Genomic DNA, 16,685 nt, shown 5'->3' with positions numbered 1-16,685 from the left:
ATGGCTTTGTTAATTCAAAGTCGGGCAAGATGCGAGTCATTGGACTCAGCTGCGTCTTTTTTCTAAAAATAAAAAAGTAAAAATAAAGTTGCCTTGCGCCTAGCTCCAGTAATTTCAAGCTTGAAGCTTGTTGGTCATACCGGAAACAGATAAATAACAAATGTTTCCTTCAAGGTGAATCTTTTGAGTGTTATGGCAGAACCAGACAACAGGATAAAAGTGGCTATCATAATGAGTCTGGTATCAGTCCCCAAGGCAAAATTGTTTATTTACTGAATAGGGACGTACACAAAGAATTCATCGACTAAAATCCCAGCATTCGACGAATTTGCAAGGGAATTTGATGATACAGTGCGCTCCTGCAGATTAGAAATCAGTCAGGTAAACTCTTTACAATGACAAATCAACGTAAGGTTTTCTTCAAGTCCCAGGCAAGAATGCTTTTAAAGATTATACACGGATACTCTTCAAGTGCTAAAACTCCGCAGAACCAGGAACCCTGGGAAATGGAATGGCGTCTCTGATGTTGTCTATTCCGGTTGCAAACTGTACAAGCCGTTCAAATCCAAGGCCAAAACCAGCATGAGGAACTGTAACAGGAAAGGTTCAAGTTCGTTAGCTCCCATGACAAGAACAAAAAGCAGGCTACACTGAGGATATATGAGTACTAGCTACCTACGAATTTTGGAATCATCTGCTACAAACAAACAAACAAAAAGCAAGATAATTGCATTGTCACATGTTATCAACTTCTGCATGGTTACGATACTTAACCTGATCCATATCGCCGCAAATCCAAATACCACCAATAGCTATCTTTGTTAAGATTTGATTCATCCAGCCGAGCTTCAAGGTAATCAAGTCGTTCTTCTCTTTGGCTTCCTCCAATGAGTTCACCTACCTGAAATTGAACACAACATAAATATGATGACAAAGTTATTCCTTCAAATTCATAAAAGCTTCTCTTGAACTTGATTCGTTCATATACTAAGAAGTTTACTAGGATGCAATGTTTCAGGTTTTGCCTATGGGCTTACCCGAGGAACCAATAGATCCATTGCCGCAACTGTTTTCCCGTCATCATTTTGTCGCATATAGAAAGCTTTGATTTCCTAAAGACCATGCCAGTTAGTTTAAGATATTATTAAATTCTTGCTGAACCAGATAAATACTGCAAAGTGTGCATTACAAACCTTCGGATAATCTCTAATTATTACAGGACTGCCGCCAAATGCGACTTCTGTGATATATCTTTCATGCTCACTTTGCAGATCCAAACCCCACTTCACCTGTGGAAGGTATTTCAGAAGAATCAGAAAGATCCTTTTTAGTTATATATAATAATAATCATTAGCATTTCTGTTTTTCACCCTTGCTTGCTCAAGAAAAGGGCATTAAAATATAAATAAAGATACAACAAGACTTCGCAGTATGTGGAGCTTAAGTCTGTACAAGCAGAAAGACGGATAATTTTGCACATACTAATACGAATGGAACACATCATCCTCAATAACAAGCAAACAAAATTTATCCATTCAACATTAACATGGCGATTTCATCCAACACTGAAGCCAGAAAGACAGCGTACCCCAACTACAATCCCATGAGTTGGCAATAAACAAGCTAAGCATGCAGCCAACTTTTAATTATACAAAAGCATTTGCTTGAACTTCCATAGACTATCAATGAATCTAAGTTCCAAAATTGTACTGTAGGTACCAATGAGAACATTATTGATATAAGTCATGAATTACCGGGAACTCGAATTTCTTGTTGGACCCAATAAGTAGCTTGATAGCATCAGAATATGACATCTGAACAGAGTTTTTCTCAGCTACATTCTGGGAGCAAGAAACATATCAATATTTCAGCAGTCGTAACCAAAGACATACACACCACTTCCATATATGCAACAACAGAAGGAAGCTATAAATAACATGTATACATTTAGTCTATCTATGATCCCTTTCTCAACCCACGTATCAAAAAAATCCATATCTTCTTTGCAGTTCTCAAGAATATACTTTACCTGCATTGAACAGAACAGTAATTACGTAAATGATGTAAGTGTAGACATCTGCTTGAAAATAAACATGGAGCATCCATATCTGAAGCACAAAGTATCAAGCAACATGCTATAGACAAGGGCACCTACTACATACTGGAGATATGCACTTGCACACGCCATGTCATCATTTAGATCAGCAAAGGCAAGTTCAGGCTCAATCATCTTCCACAGAACACATGACACAAAAAAAGCTGTAAATTCAATGTTCACAAATGTAAGTTTCTCAAAATACAAATGTAGAAGAATGTTTAAATACCCAAAATTCAGCCAAATGCCTTGAAGTGTTTGAATTTTCAGCCCTAAATGTGGGACCAAATGTGTAAATCTGTAGAAAGGGATGACCACAAGGAAATGAGAAGATTGGTTACAGCTGGCAAAAACTACAGTGTTAGCTGTTTCAAACAAATCAGGCAGACAGAAGTTACATCAGATAGAGCTGAAGCATATGTTTCGCCATTCAGTTGTCCAGACACCGTCAGAAATGCTGGTTTGCAGAAGAAATCCTAGCATATGTGGATGCAAATAACCATTGTTAAAGGAAAAGACAAAACATTGGAAGCATTAAGATTACATCAACAGCAGTTAAATCAAACAGCATGTGCAATAGCATACACCGGACGCACAAGGGATCGGCGACTATCACCCCATCAGCCTGATCCATCTTGTCGCCAAGGTCTTTGCAAAGGTGCTCTCTGTGCGTCTTGGGCCCGGGCTCGGCAGCCTCGTGAGCGCCAACCAAAATGCCTTCATCTCCGGTCGATCCCTGCACAACAACTTCGTCCTCGTCCGACAGTCCATGCGCCTCCTGCACCAGCTCCATGCGCCGAGGGTGTTGCTCAAGCTCGACCTGGCAAAGGCCTTTGACACCATCTCATGGCCCTTCCTGTTCGAGGTTCTGCGCCAATACGGTTTTGGTACTGGTTCTTGGATTGGTTGGCCGTGCTGTTTTCAACTGCGAGCACGAAGGTCCTGATGAATGGCGAACCCGGCCCCCCAATCTGGCATCGTTGCGGGCTACGGCAGGGCGACCCCATGTTGCCACAGCTTTTCGTCCTTGCGGTAGACGCCTTGGGCCGCCTTATCAAGCACGACGTCGCCTCGGGCATCTTGCAACAACTACACCCGCGACGATCAATCCCGGTGATCTCACTTTATGCCGATGATGTGGGTCTTTTCTGCCACCCTATGCCGAGGGACATAATGGTGGTCAAGGCCATCCTACACTTCTTCGGCAAGGCTTCCGGGCTGCTGGTCAATTATCACAAGAGTTCGGCCACGCTGCTACACTGCAACCAGGAGGTTAGCACATTCGTCGCCACCGAGCTGGGTGTTGGGGACATACATAACAGGTAGGCCCATGAAGGGTCAAAGATCATAAAGCACGGGTCCACATATCAGATGGGCCCAGAGCATCACTCGGACAAACGACAAACCATCCACTCGGATGACCATCAAGCCACTCGGAGCATAGCACTCCACTCAACGAACTCATTCCACTCGGAGCACCTAATCTCACTCGGATATGCGAAGACCAACAGTCGACAAGGCACTCCAAGCATCATCTTAGTAGTAGGCTAAGTTATGGCATTAACGCCCCCACTTTGTAACATAAGAGGTGAGGGGGTGGCGCACTCTATATAAGCCACCCCAAACCACTAGACATGGGGGCTTTTTCTCCTCTCATTCCTCTCCCTGGCTCTCTCTCTCGCCATTAGTCTCAGGACTTAGCACAGGCATGGGTATCCGTTCCTCTCTCTCTCACACACATTGTAATCTCCGGATACATAATCAGATAAAACAAAGCCTCTCCGGAGCACGAGACGTAGGGCTGTCATCTCCACCTCGAGAGGCCCGAACTCGCTAAAACCACTGCGTCACCCATATGCATCTCGATAGATCATGCTCCTTTACCCTATCCCTTATTATTGTCGGAATCGTTCCCACGACACTGGGCTGCCAGATCGCAGACCTGCCGCTGATGTACCTGGGAATCCCCCTCACTGTCAGACGGCTAGCCTGCACGCAGCTACAGCCCCTCGTCGACAGGGTCATTGCACAGCTACCTTGCTGGAAATCGCGTCTCATGAACAAGTCTGGGCGGCTTGCACTTGTCAAGTCTGTGCTCTCCGCCATCCCTATCCACCAGCTGCTCGTGTTCGCGCCCCCCAAGAAGATCATCAAGCAACTGGAGAAGGTTCAGCGTGTCTTCCTTTGGGAGGCGCGCGCCGCCGCCAATGGGGGAAACTGCCATGTCATCTGGAGACGTGTCTGTCGACCACTCTCCCTTGGCGGCCTCGGCGTCCAAGATATCGAGCGCGCAGGGCTTGCACTGCGCCTTAGATGGCAGTGGTTCAGCAGGACTGACGACGGGTGTGCTTGGGCTGGCCTCGACCTGCAGTTCTCTGACGAGGAACGCGGCCTGTTCTTTGCCTCAACCACCGTGACCATTGGCAATGGCCAACAGGCACTATTCTGGGAAGACCGCTGGGTCGGAGGGAAATCGGTGAAGGAAATCGCCCCCAACCTCTATGCCTGCATCCCCAAGCGACGCCGAAAGATCCGTTGCGTTGCCGACGGGCTGCACGACCATGCTTGGGCTCGCGATATCCATGGCAACCTGGGCGTTCATGAGATTGGCCAATATCTCCTACTATGGCATGCGATCCAACAGACTACCCTCTCAGAAGAGCCGGACCAGCTCGTCTGGAAATGGAGTGCGAGCGGGAGGTACACTGCCCAATCATGCTACCTTGCCACTTTCCAGGGATCTACCAGCTGCAGCGCCTCGACACTGATCTGGAAGACCTGGGCTCCGCCAAAAGTGAAGTTTCTTCATTGGCTAGCCAACCTGGACAGATGCTGGACAGCCGAAAGACTACAACGCCGTGGCCTGCAGCACCACCCCCGCTGCGTCCTTTGCGACCAGGAACCAGAGACGATGCAACACCTTCTCGTCACATGCCCCTTCTCGAGGCAGGTATGGCACGACACCCTTGCCTGGCTAAGGATGACGTGCAGACCACCTGACCGGGACGCTTCCATCTCCGAATGGTGGCTTGCTGCCAAGGCACTCACCCCCAAGCCACTCCGCAAGGGACTGGCATCCACAACGCTCTTGACGGGATGGATGATCTGGAAACAACGAAACGCATGTGTCTTCGAAGGGGATCAACCATCAGTGCACCTGCTAACAGAGAGAATTAAAGCAGAGGCCGCCTTATGGGTTCGGGCCGGGGCTTCAAGCCTCCGATTGGTGATCCCTAGCACCTGGGATGTCCACTAAGATCATTGTAAAATAAACTGCTAACCACCTCCTAGGAGGCGTGTAACCTGTTCCCCCACTTTTCAATGAAAAGAAACGCAAAGTCTTTGCGTTTTCTCAAAAAAATAGCATACATCACCAGAATGATACAGATAAAAAATTGCTTATAGGGAGTAAAGGGTGCTTGACATTTGACCACTACCTGTGACCAATCGACCCTTCCATCCTTCGAAGGAATGCTGTTGACTAGGCAGCCTCCTTCAGCACTATTTGAAAGCTGCAATACAGAAGGAAATAAAATCAAACAATTTAAACACGATTATATGAGGAAAAACTAGTAAAATGCCAAAGTATAGAGCGTCTCATCATTCAATGGAAAACCATCTTTTCAGATATGGATAACAAAATATGTGTAGACCGACAATGGTGCAATAACTTGACATCATCATAACTGGAACTTGGATTTCGTTCGAAAATGAATAAATGACAAATACCCACTGATCTAGTAGTGCACTCATTCAGTGATTATCTTGCACTTCTATTGTGAATGCTCTTGGGAAAGATCTACCAGTGTCAGCCTCAGCGAGAGTTAGCACCAGAAGCAGTGGAACAAGCTTCCAAGTCATAGTGATAGCCCTAGTCAAAGTCAGAATCAGCAAAGTCCTCCATATTGGTTAGGGTGTTCCCTAGTGGTACTCAGTTAGCTGGTCCTAGTCTTATCCTAGTTGCATACGGAATAAGTCGCAGCCTTTTTTTAGTCAAGCAATAAGACTTGTTCAGAAAACACCAAACATTAGCACGGGGATAATCCCCTCTGATGCAACAGACATTATCATTTGGGCGCTAATTCCAGTTGCAAAGATCATCTACTTCCATCATTGATAACACAATGTGAAGTTTTTCTAATCAGCTACAAAGGTGTGAAATAACGAAAACAACATGTATATTCTGTACATGAGGATAAGCCAACTGACAAACCAAAATAGTTTATTGCTTGTGCTTAACATTAAAAAATACTCATTCAGTTTGGCGGTAAATATTATTACAACTAGATAACACCCTGCACGTTGCTGGGGAATTTTTTAGCAATGAACTTATCAAAAATAAAATTATAATATATGAGAATAGTACTGCACCACATTCAACTTAGAGGCAAATGGAGGGTGGATGCATGTTATATTGTCTTGTGACATTCAGGTTCAATTATTTATTGTTGAAACATAAAAATAAAAATTAATGATGTGGTTCATGTGCTTGATGATGTCGAGGGCTTGCATGTGGTGGAAAGTGGAAAGTTGAATGGTTGCATGACGCTTGATGATGTGGAAGGCGTGTGTGTGGTGGAAATTGGAAAGTGAAACATTGATTGGTTACATGCACTTGATGATGTGGATGACTTGCACGTGCATTTAAAATGGGAGGTGCCATGCGTGGGGCATGTGTGATAAGGTGGATAGGCTGCGAAAAATAAGATATGGGGATTGGGGATGAACTTCTTAGGTATATTAGATACTAGATACTAGATACTAGATATGAACACAACAAATCAGCACTCAGAAACACATGGTGAGCAACATTCCACACAACAAGTTTTAAAACACACCTAATCTATCTATAGAAGCTTATTGAAGAAATACTAACCAAAGTAGTGACATAGAACTGCTCCCCCGCTCCTTCACAATCTGAGGCAGTAATAATAGGGCTTGATACCCAAATAAATCCACTGTCTTGAAAAAATTTATGAGTTGCATATGCCAGAGCATTTCTTACTCTTGCCACCTAAATGAGCACCAAAGGTCAGTAAGAAATCCACCTTAGAAATTTATATAGGGAAGAAGCATAGAAGCCCTAGCTTATCTGTAACTGCATCGTAAGAAAGACATGCTCCAAACCAGAATTCATTTTGTGTTAACACATAAAACTATCAATAAAAACAAGAGAATCACACACATTGCCTTGGCGTATCTGCTGCAGTCCTACAAATGGTTTGCATTGCTAAATTTGTCAAACTGCTCAGCAGGGCTACATATAGTAGCCTATTCCGAATTCTTTGCATAACCAACCATGCTATAACTTGCATACTAGCTTATAAGCTGATTTAATAGAAACAGCAGGCAAGTCTGTGGTCAAGCAATGGAACAAAAGGGCATAAATAATATATACGACTCATGGCTTATGCATCTCTAAACTGAACACAAAAGTCAAAACATTATCAAACTTGGTAATTCCTCAAGAATAAGGAAAAGAACCAGAAAAATGGAAGAGCGGACAATGAGTAAGACCATACTGCACCAAAAGTGTTTGTCCGAGGACGGAGATGTGCCACAGTCCTCAGAAATTCTCTTGATGCTCGTTTCTTCTGTATAGGAAAAGATGTGGGATCACTCTCCCCAATCTACAAGATGAAAAGGTAAAAAAAAAATATCAGAATACACAAGAAAAATAGAAGTATGTTTATCTGTGATTTTTGTCTACAACCTGACAAAACAACAAGGCAACTGCGGATGCACAATCAACATTATCAGTTCATCAGAGTTTCCTAAAGATAGCGAAGAGGACAAAGTCTTCCTGCCATGTATGTTACAACTTAAAATTCATCAAAAAAATTACTCATAGTAGGAGGCTTCACTTATCAAACAAACTGGGTAACCACCACTAAAGATGGGCAGACAGTGCGGCCTAGTAGATTGGGTAGTAGAACATTGATTAGTGAGGACAAAGGAGGGAGATAATATACTGATAGCTAGTGACGAGGGGATGTCACCCCGGCATGCCAGCAGGGACGCCAGCCGGGTACCATGGCCATGCCTTCTATCAAGGTGCCAAGTCAGCCATTTGGGCCCAAGCATCAACCCGGGCCCCATCAACTTGGGAGACACCAAAGCAGGAAGTCACCAGCGCACGGCGTAGTCTGGCAGGACCAAGGGGCGCGAGCCCACCGGCCATCCGACCCCCGCCATGTAACCCTAGCTCGGCCAGGTATATAAGGCAAGCTGGGGTCCTTCTCGGGTAATCCAACACATGTCAGATCATCCTAGAGCTAGGGTTCACAGCTACCACCATCCTCTTCCTGTCCATCGCCAAGGACGAGAGCTTTAAACCCAGGAAAACGATCTCTCAGCGATCCTCCCGATTGTCGTTGAGTACTCGAGCAATACAACCATCAGAGGAAGGAGTAATGTCTTAACTCCTCCCGGAGGGCCCAAACCTGGGTAAATCATGTCCTATCTGTAGCAATGACTCACCCAATTACTCTCCTATCTGTGGCAAGAGCTCTCATTGATAACATCTTTAAATTACATGGGCTTCCTTCTGTGATTGTGACAGACAGAGACAGGATTTTACTAGTGCTCTGTGGCAGAAAATGGTTAAAGCAATGGATGTCAAACTCCACTTCAATACATCATACTATCCACAAACTGATGCCCAAACAGAAAGAGTAAACCAACGATTGGAAAATTACTTAAGGTGTATGGCCTTTGCACAACCAATTAAGTGGAACAATTGGCTATCTCTTGCTGAGTGGTGGTACAACACAAGCTACCACACATCCCTCAAAATGACACCATTCCGAGCTGTGTATGGTAGACCTCCAAACATGATTGCTGAAGCAGCCTATATCCTCCTGAGCAAACACCAAATTTTATTCTCACTCAGGAAGAAATTGCCAACAAGCAAAATCTTCTGAAAACTAATGAAAGAATGAAATACTTTGCAGACAAGAAAAGAGTGGAAAGAGTGCTGTCAGTGAGAGACATGGTCTATATAAAACTCCAACCTTACAGACACACCTCTCCCAGCATTCACAAACACTTGAAGTTACACTCCCCATTTAGAGTACTGACAAAAGTGGGTGTTGTCTCCTATAGGTTACTCCTTCCAGATAATTGCAAATTACATGACACCTTCCATGTGAACCAATTAAAGAAGCACCTTGGTGCGGCAGTTGTACCAAACCCGTAACTGCCCCTGCTCAACCCAGATGACACAATTCTCATTGAGCCTGAAGCTCTGCTGGAGAGAAAGAGCATACCAAGGGTGCAGGGAGAAATCAGCATACCAGTGCTGCAATGGTTGATTAAGTGGAAGAACTTGCCTCAAGAACAAGCTAATTGGGAAGGCTCAACTTTCATTCATAAGGCAGCCTAGTGGACAAGTCTGAGCTCGAGAAGGCGGAATTGCCAGGCCCCTGCGGTCTTAACTGAAAATTCGACAGTTTTACTGTTTCTAACTGAACATTCTGGACACCTGCTGGAGCGCGCCATCTTCGACTCACCTATGCCGTCCGATTAGCATCCAATGACAGCGTACCGGTTCGACGAGAGTTACTACGCTCCTCCACCCTTCATCAAGCATCCAACGGCTCACAAGGCTTCACCCGTCCCTGTTTAAAATCTGACAAGGAGCACTGTAGCTCCACTTTTACTTTTCAGTGCATTTCTCTTCTTTTAGCGCTTGTTAGGCTATTTAAGCCGCGGATCTGGGCAGGTAGAGCTCACCTTCCTGTATCCAGGTATAAACCCTAGCCCCATGTTCTGGCTGACATGAAACGTTTATCTAAAGTTGACGGAAATCTTTCGTGATCATCCTCTGTTTAGGCTATTTCTTGTTAATCCACCAAATAGTTCATCGACAGACTAGTAGAGTCTGCCAGATGTCCCTCATAAAACTAGAGCCCTAAGTAACAACCAAAGGATACAGCTTCGATCTCTAATTCTAATCCTCTCTCTTTCCTATCTAAATAACTCTCTTCCCTGTCTAAATAACTCTCCTCCCAATTTTAAATAATACATATTTATTACTAGAATATTACCTAATCCTATATTTGTGCACGTAACAACTTGGCTGTAACAATCCTTATTAGCGACATTACCATTCAAAAGAGACATCGTAACTTACTAGTCCCCCTCGTATTTTGGGTCATATTTTGACCATAACTTTAACTAATAAAATATAAGTTATACGTAGCAAAAATAATATCAATGGAAACTACATTCAAATACGAATCCAACAATATAATTTTTTATGACATACATTAATGTTTTGCTAGTCAAATATGTGATCAAACTTTGGCCAAGATACGGTGGGGATTAATAAACCCGGACAGAGGTAGTACTTAGCAACTATTTCCCGTGCAAAATAGGAAGTATTGATGTTTAAGCAGAAATGCAGAATTCAAGCCGAAATTTTGGAGGCATTCACTGCAAAAAGGAAAAGTAAAGAAAAATAAGCAGAATGAAACACTTACCACAATGATCTTTGAAACCTTTAGCTCCACTTTCTGCTTACCACCTTGGCTGCTTGCTACAACTCCCTCCACTAACACTGAGGCCCCTGTATTGATAGAGTCTATCTGACATCCATCATCAAAAAGATTAACCAGTGAAATGTATTACAATCATTTAAGCATTAACAGCAACTACTTCTATGTATAATAAGAAGCATAGACAAAATTGACAGATCACACCATCCAAAATTATGGGTAATTCTTCACTACTTTATCCCATTCAAATAAAGTTTACTATGCACAACAAGCCCAGAGTTGACGTGCATGCTGGAGGCACGTCAGTAACTCTTTATTCTTTAAGTTACTGTGTCCTTGTCCAAGTGGATATTAAAATATATAACAGAAGTATTGCCAATCTGATTAAGATTTGTTGGTGGCATAGAGCAAATATCAGAGTGAGCCCAGCTGCTTTCACAATGTAACCATTGGATTGATAAGGGCAGCCCCAGTGCATGTAGCTCCTGCTTGCGCAGGGTCTGGGGAAGGGTCCGACCATTTTGGGTCTATTGTACGCAGCCTTTCCCTACATTTCTGCAAGAGGCTGTTTCCAGGACTTGAACCCGTGACCTCATGGTCACAAGGCAGCAGCTTTACCACTGCGCCAAGGCTGGATTGATCAACATATTTTTCCTGACAATAAGAATAATGGAAGATGCATAGCGTAAACAGCATTTATACTCTATGCACCTCCAAACAGTTACAGTTTAGTAATACAACATGTTCTATCTTCTAGATCCAGCAAGTAGACAAGTGCGTACCTGGTCATAGCCTTCTGTTTCAGGAGTTAACACACATTGCATATTGGACAAGCAAGATCCATCATTAACCTAAATAATATAGTTTCAGGATTTATTATACCCTTGAAGAAAAATAATAATACTCCATCATATGACAAAAATTAGTTGCATTAATTTTTCAGTCACTAATGCAACACATTGGCCAAGTTTATAATCATGCTAGCAAATGAATAAAAATAAATATTCTCAAAGTACGTAGGAGCCAAGTTTATAACACACGCCACCCCAACACACGCACACCCCCAAGGCCGGATACATAGGAGCTGAGTACAGCAACACCACCCCTACCACTACAAGCTACCGGGGTCCTCCATCGTGAACACGCTGCCGTGAGGAGAAGAAGCCGCGTATGACGAACCGTGAGCTCCAAGGCGGCGCCTTCAGGAAGGTCACGACACCAGAGCGCCGCCACCACCCGATCCGAGGATCAGGGTTTCCCCTAGAGCTACATGATGAGCGACGATGACAATCGCCACCGCCGGACTGCCCAAAGACAAAACAGGTTTTCACCCCGGCCGTAGCTCGCCGCCACCAGCAGATGGGACGAACGCCGCACCACCGCCACCAAACATCACACCCTCGGCCACCACGCCACCAACACGGCCATGGCCACCGGGCAGCACCTGAGCCACGGGCTCCGCCCACGAGCCCGCGCTACCACCACCAGAGTCGTCACCCTGACATCCGAGACCATCCCACCACCTACACCATGGTTCACCGGCCCTGCTGCCGGCAAAGTGCCACCTTTGGGCAAGAACGAGGCCCAGCCAGCCGAAACGGGGGAGGGGAAAGCCACCGGCGGGTGCCGGCTAAGCCGCAGCCACCTCACCATTTCTCGAACCAGGACTGGGTTGCCGTCACTACCCCGGCGACAGCAAGACCCGTATAGGCACCCCTGCCATCTCCCCGAAGCACCTCTGGCCCCGTGGCCAGCCAAAGACGAGCCCGTCAGACGCGCCGCTAACCACAGATCCGAGCACCCCATGAAGCAGGAGGAGAAGGGTCGAGCCTCCGCCACTGCGCCGCCACCGCGACCAGCCAAGACGGCCCGGTCGAGGCAGCCGCCCGCAGCCCAAGCCGACCACGGCCCGCACCGCCGCGAGGTCATATCTGGTCGGGCCGCTATTCGCCGTCCCCGACCCTGAGCTCGCACCACCACCACGTCCATCCACCACCACCAGCCGCAGCCACGGCAGGTGCAGACGCCCGCAGCTCGCGCCACCTTCGGCCCGCGCCGCCAGGGCCCAGCCCTAGATCTGGATCGGCCGCCGCCGCGACCAGCCCTCCATGCACGCGACCGGCGCCAGGAAACGCCGCCTAGTCCGCCCGTGCGCCGCAGCGCCCTGGTCCAACGTCGCACCACCGCCCTGGTTCGTCAACCCGCGCCAAGCCCCCACGCACGAAGGAGATAGAGCCCCGCCGCCGCCAGCACTAGCGAAGCTTTGCCCAGCGGCACGTGCCGGCGGCGACAAGGGGAGGAGAGGTAGGCGGGGGGAGCTCTGTGTTGGCGGCTAGGGTTCCCCTTGGACCTCGATCGCGCGCGGGAGCGACGCGAGGGGAGGAGGGGAGTAGAGTCTCCTCTTTGTCTACTTCAGCTGATCTCTTATCCACGTATTTGGTTTCAAAAGGTTAACCATGTGAATCCCACAAAGATTCACCTACGATGCGAGAGGAGACTCTTGCCAAAGATATGTCCAGCCTCCATACTAGTGTATTTATGTGATAGGGTAAGAGGAACTTTGGATTCATTATATCATGTATACAAAGACCATATAATCATTCTACTAGTTCATGAGGATGAGGGCCTCTCTCATGACTAACACGATACACAAGACTGTCAACAAAAAAAAATTCAAAACTCCTAACTCACCTAAGAAACCCTATAAATGCCAGCCAAGCTAGTTATCAAATATAGAGTGGAAAAAGGAATTTGCGTGAGGATGAAGATATCTCTCGTCATAGCACAAGGCTAGCCTTACAAAGATTTTCTAAACTCCAAACTCTTTTACGAAACCCAATAAATTGCAGTCAGGCTAGTTATCAAATATGTGGTGAAAAGATAATATGCATGAGAATGAGGGTCTCTTTCATGACTAACACAAGGCTGGCCAAGGAAAGATTTTCTAAACTCCTAACTCGCCCTAAGAAACCGTATAAGTAGCAGTCAGGACTCAAGCTAGCTATCCAATACGTGGTGGAAAGAGAATACACAGTCTAGACTTGTTAGAGCAACTCTAGCAGATTCCCTAAATTCCCCCGATCTTTAAAATAAGGGTCGCGCTAACTGCCACACGTGTGGCAGGAAGGGAGACGCACCATACGTCTCTAATGTAAACAGATTGCCACGTCATCGCATGCATGCATGCAGGAATCTTTTTGGATTTTCAGTTTTAAAATGTTTTATCTCTTAAACGAAAAATCCGATTGAAAATCCGTTTTTACCATTAAATCCCTCGCGATGAGATCTTCGAAACTAGATCCCATGTTGATATGTTTTGATGAAAAAAAATTGGATTAAAAGTTGCCATGTCTATTGCATATGAATTGCCATGATGTTTACACTGAAGTTGCCATGATATGTTTCAGCTATTTTCTTCTACATTTAAAAGTAAATTTTGACATTTATAAAACGGGGAATTAAGAAACTAGACTTGCCATGAACCATAAACTAAAATTGCCATGATACATGCACGTAAAATTGCCATGGTTCATACAAAAAATAATTTTCATGGTCAAAGTACTGGAGTTGCCATCATCAAAATACTAAAATTGCCATGATCTACAAACTAAAATTGCCACCTGGCAACTTTAGTTTAAGCCCTATGGCAACTGCAGTGTAAACATCGTGGCAACTTCTGGCCAAAAAAAAATTCGTCGAAACATATCAACATGGGGTCTAGTTTTGAAGATTTCGTCGAGACGGATTTAATGGTGAAAACGGATTTTTAGTTCGCTTTTTTATTTAGGAGATACAACATTTTTAAGCCGAAAACCAAAAAAAATTCTGCTGATGTCATCTATTCATACGTGGCAAAATGAGTGGTGATGGAGGCGTGTGGGCGATGTGCAAACGCCCACACGTGTGGGCGTTAACATTTCCGTAAAATAATGGCTATTATAAAGAAGAGAGGGCAATTTTCCACTCTGGCAGATTCCCTATACCTCACTCTATCCTTATTTTTTTTAAAGGCACTCTAAAACAGCTCACCAGCCTTTATATTTAGAGACTGGGGAGGAGTTTCTAGAGTACACTTTATATCGTCCTGCGGTTGGCGGCAAGGAAATTTCACCTCAACTACCTCCTGCCTGTAGCCGCATATTCGACCGCTGCCATTGGAGTGGGGAGAAGGGGCCTGGAGAGGTCGAAGAAGGGGATTTTTTTTCCCCTCCTACCCACATGCGGGCTCAAATTTATAAAGTCTTGGTTTTACAGACTCTTTGCACAGAACCCCCAGAGTCTTTCAAAATTTATAAAGGGAGCGGCAAGAAGGTTTTAAAGGCCCAAATTGTAGAGAATCTGCTAGAGTTACTCTTATTTTCTAGCGGCCATATAAGGGTCCCTAATCTTATTTGGAGAAACCATTGTCACACAGTCTCTGAAAATATATATTTCTAAGCTCAGAGTCCATTTTTCCTGGAAATACAAGCATACCATGACAACAGGTGAAACCAAGCTATCCAAAGTTATGGACATATAAACTACTCCCTCCGTTCCTAAATATAAGTCTTTTTAGAGATTTCAAATGGACTACAACATACGGATGTATAGACATATTTTAGAGTGTAGATTCACTCATTTTGCTCCATATGTAGTCCCTTGTTGGAATCTCTAAAAAGACTTACATTTGGGAACAGAGGGAGTAGATAGACCTTTCCTCAACTATGGAAGTCTTGGATCATCAAGCAAAGCAGCTAATAGCATCAACATTTGCGCAGAAACAAATTTGCTAACTATACGCCTGGCGAGTTGAGGCAGTCCATGGCAATTGGAAACTATAGAAAATGGACATGGAAATTGGCAACTATAGCAGCAGCAAGAGTGTCACCCAGCCAGAATACCTCGACGAATGTCACGGTCCTCTGGGCGCGGCAGGTGCGCACCCACCCGCGCACGGTAAGCTCCTTCCCGACCCAAGCGGCGCCTTGGTCCTCTCCGCCCTTCACTTCCGCCACCCTGATCCTCCGGCGGAACTCCCCCACGGCGTCCCCCGTCGGCGTCGCCGCGGCCGCGACCGGGGGCGCGGCGGCGCAGTAGCGGCGCCAACCCGAGGAGAGAGCGAGTGGCGTAGGAAAGAGGGAATGCCTCGGGCTCCGGAGACGGCGCGGTGCCAGCCGGAGAAGGCGGCAGGCGGCAGCGGCGGCCGCCATGGCGAAGGTAGCAGCTCAGGGGCGGGGGATTTACGCTATCGCGCGGCCTATCTGCTGCTTGCTATTTGAGCCGTCCGTTTTGTGATTCCATTCCACGGAACCCGCCTTCGTAACTGTACTACGCTTTCCTTCCTGGTTTGCGCATTCTTCGTTGGTTCTCTCTGCCTCTGTCTGTTCGGCGGTGCTAATCTAATATCTATCTACTATCTATCTACTACCACTATAAAAGAAAAAAAGAGGCAGATCCAAATCATCTCACCCATCCATCAGCAAAATTCAATGGTCCTTAATCCTTCGGTGTTTAACGCTGCAAACCACGCATTAAGCGCTACAATCCATCGATCGCTAATCTGCCCCACAGTTAAAAAAACCTGGTTGGCCCGCACGACCGCACGACCTCCTCTCTCATCCCGCACCGTTCGCCTCCTGCACGACCTCCTCCTCCTCCTGCGCCCTTCGCCAACCGCAGCCGCGCCCTTCGCCGCAGCCTCGCGCCGCCGTTAGCCGCATGAGCCACTCCGCCGCGCCCTTCGCCGCCTCCTGCAGTCATGTCCTTTGCCGCAGTCTCGCCGTCGGAGCCCCGGGAGCCGCGCCCTTTGCCACCGCCTCGCCGCGGGAGCCACCACGGGTAGCCCGTCGCCGTGGCCGCGAGGGAGCCGCCACGGGTCTCCGCCTCCCCAGAAGCGGGAGCCGCCCCGCCGCGCCCTTCGCCACCTCCGGCACTCGCGCCCTTCGTCGCGGGTCGCCGCCGCCGGAGCCGTAGCTTGGCCTCCGCCACGCCGCTCAACTCATGCAAGTAAGTTTCTTTTACCCTTCCAACCAAAGGGCAGGTGATTTTCTATTGCTGAATTGGATAGGGGATTTTGTTCATGCCTTAAGGTTCTATAATCCTACATTAGGGTT

At 46.3% G+C, this 16,685-nt stretch overlaps 1 protein-coding gene across 1 annotated transcript; it reads right to left on the bottom strand.

Annotated features, from left to right (window-relative positions):
• Positions 1–211: 211 nt before the first annotated feature.
• On the bottom strand, positions 212–15,825 carry LOC119363706 (asparagine--tRNA ligase, chloroplastic/mitochondrial-like). Its single transcript, XM_037629078.1, has 15 exons — positions 15,474–15,825; positions 11,376–11,444; positions 10,579–10,683; positions 7,618–7,725; positions 6,972–7,109; positions 5,533–5,607; positions 2,494–2,571; positions 2,325–2,393; positions 2,156–2,230; positions 1,946–2,029; positions 1,755–1,841; positions 1,194–1,289; positions 1,038–1,112; positions 775–901; positions 212–590 (listed from the first exon to the last, which is right to left on the bottom strand). The coding sequence occupies exons 1-15, from the start codon at positions 15,780–15,782 to the stop codon at positions 475–477; spliced, it is 1,611 nt and encodes a 536-aa protein (XP_037484975.1). The 5' UTR covers positions 15,783–15,825; the 3' UTR covers positions 212–474.
• Positions 15,826–16,685: the final 860 nt, after the last annotated feature.

Source organism: Triticum dicoccoides, chromosome 2B (genome assembly GCF_002162155.2).
Source record: "Triticum dicoccoides isolate Atlit2015 ecotype Zavitan chromosome 2B, WEW_v2.0, whole genome shotgun sequence".
Taxonomy (NCBI): domain Eukaryota; kingdom Viridiplantae; phylum Streptophyta; class Magnoliopsida; order Poales; family Poaceae; genus Triticum; species Triticum dicoccoides.
The sequence above is the reverse complement of the archived record's forward strand: the minus strand, read 5'-3'. Positions and strand labels throughout refer to the sequence as shown.

Excerpts from the sequence above, each read along its gene's own strand:
- LOC119363706 (XM_037629078.1), bottom strand. The coding sequence starts at position 15,782 with ATGGCGGCCGCCGCTGCCGCCTGCCGCCTTCTCCGGCTGGCACCGCGC. Across the intron at positions 1,113-1,193 it reads TAATTAGAGATTATCCGAAG|GAAATCAAAGCTTTCTATAT; the intron begins GTTTGTAATGCA and ends CATGGTCTTTAG. Across the intron at positions 591-774 it reads TTTGCGGCGATATGGATCAG|TTCCTCATGCTGGTTTTGGC; the intron begins GTTAAGTATCGT and ends TTCCTGTTACAG.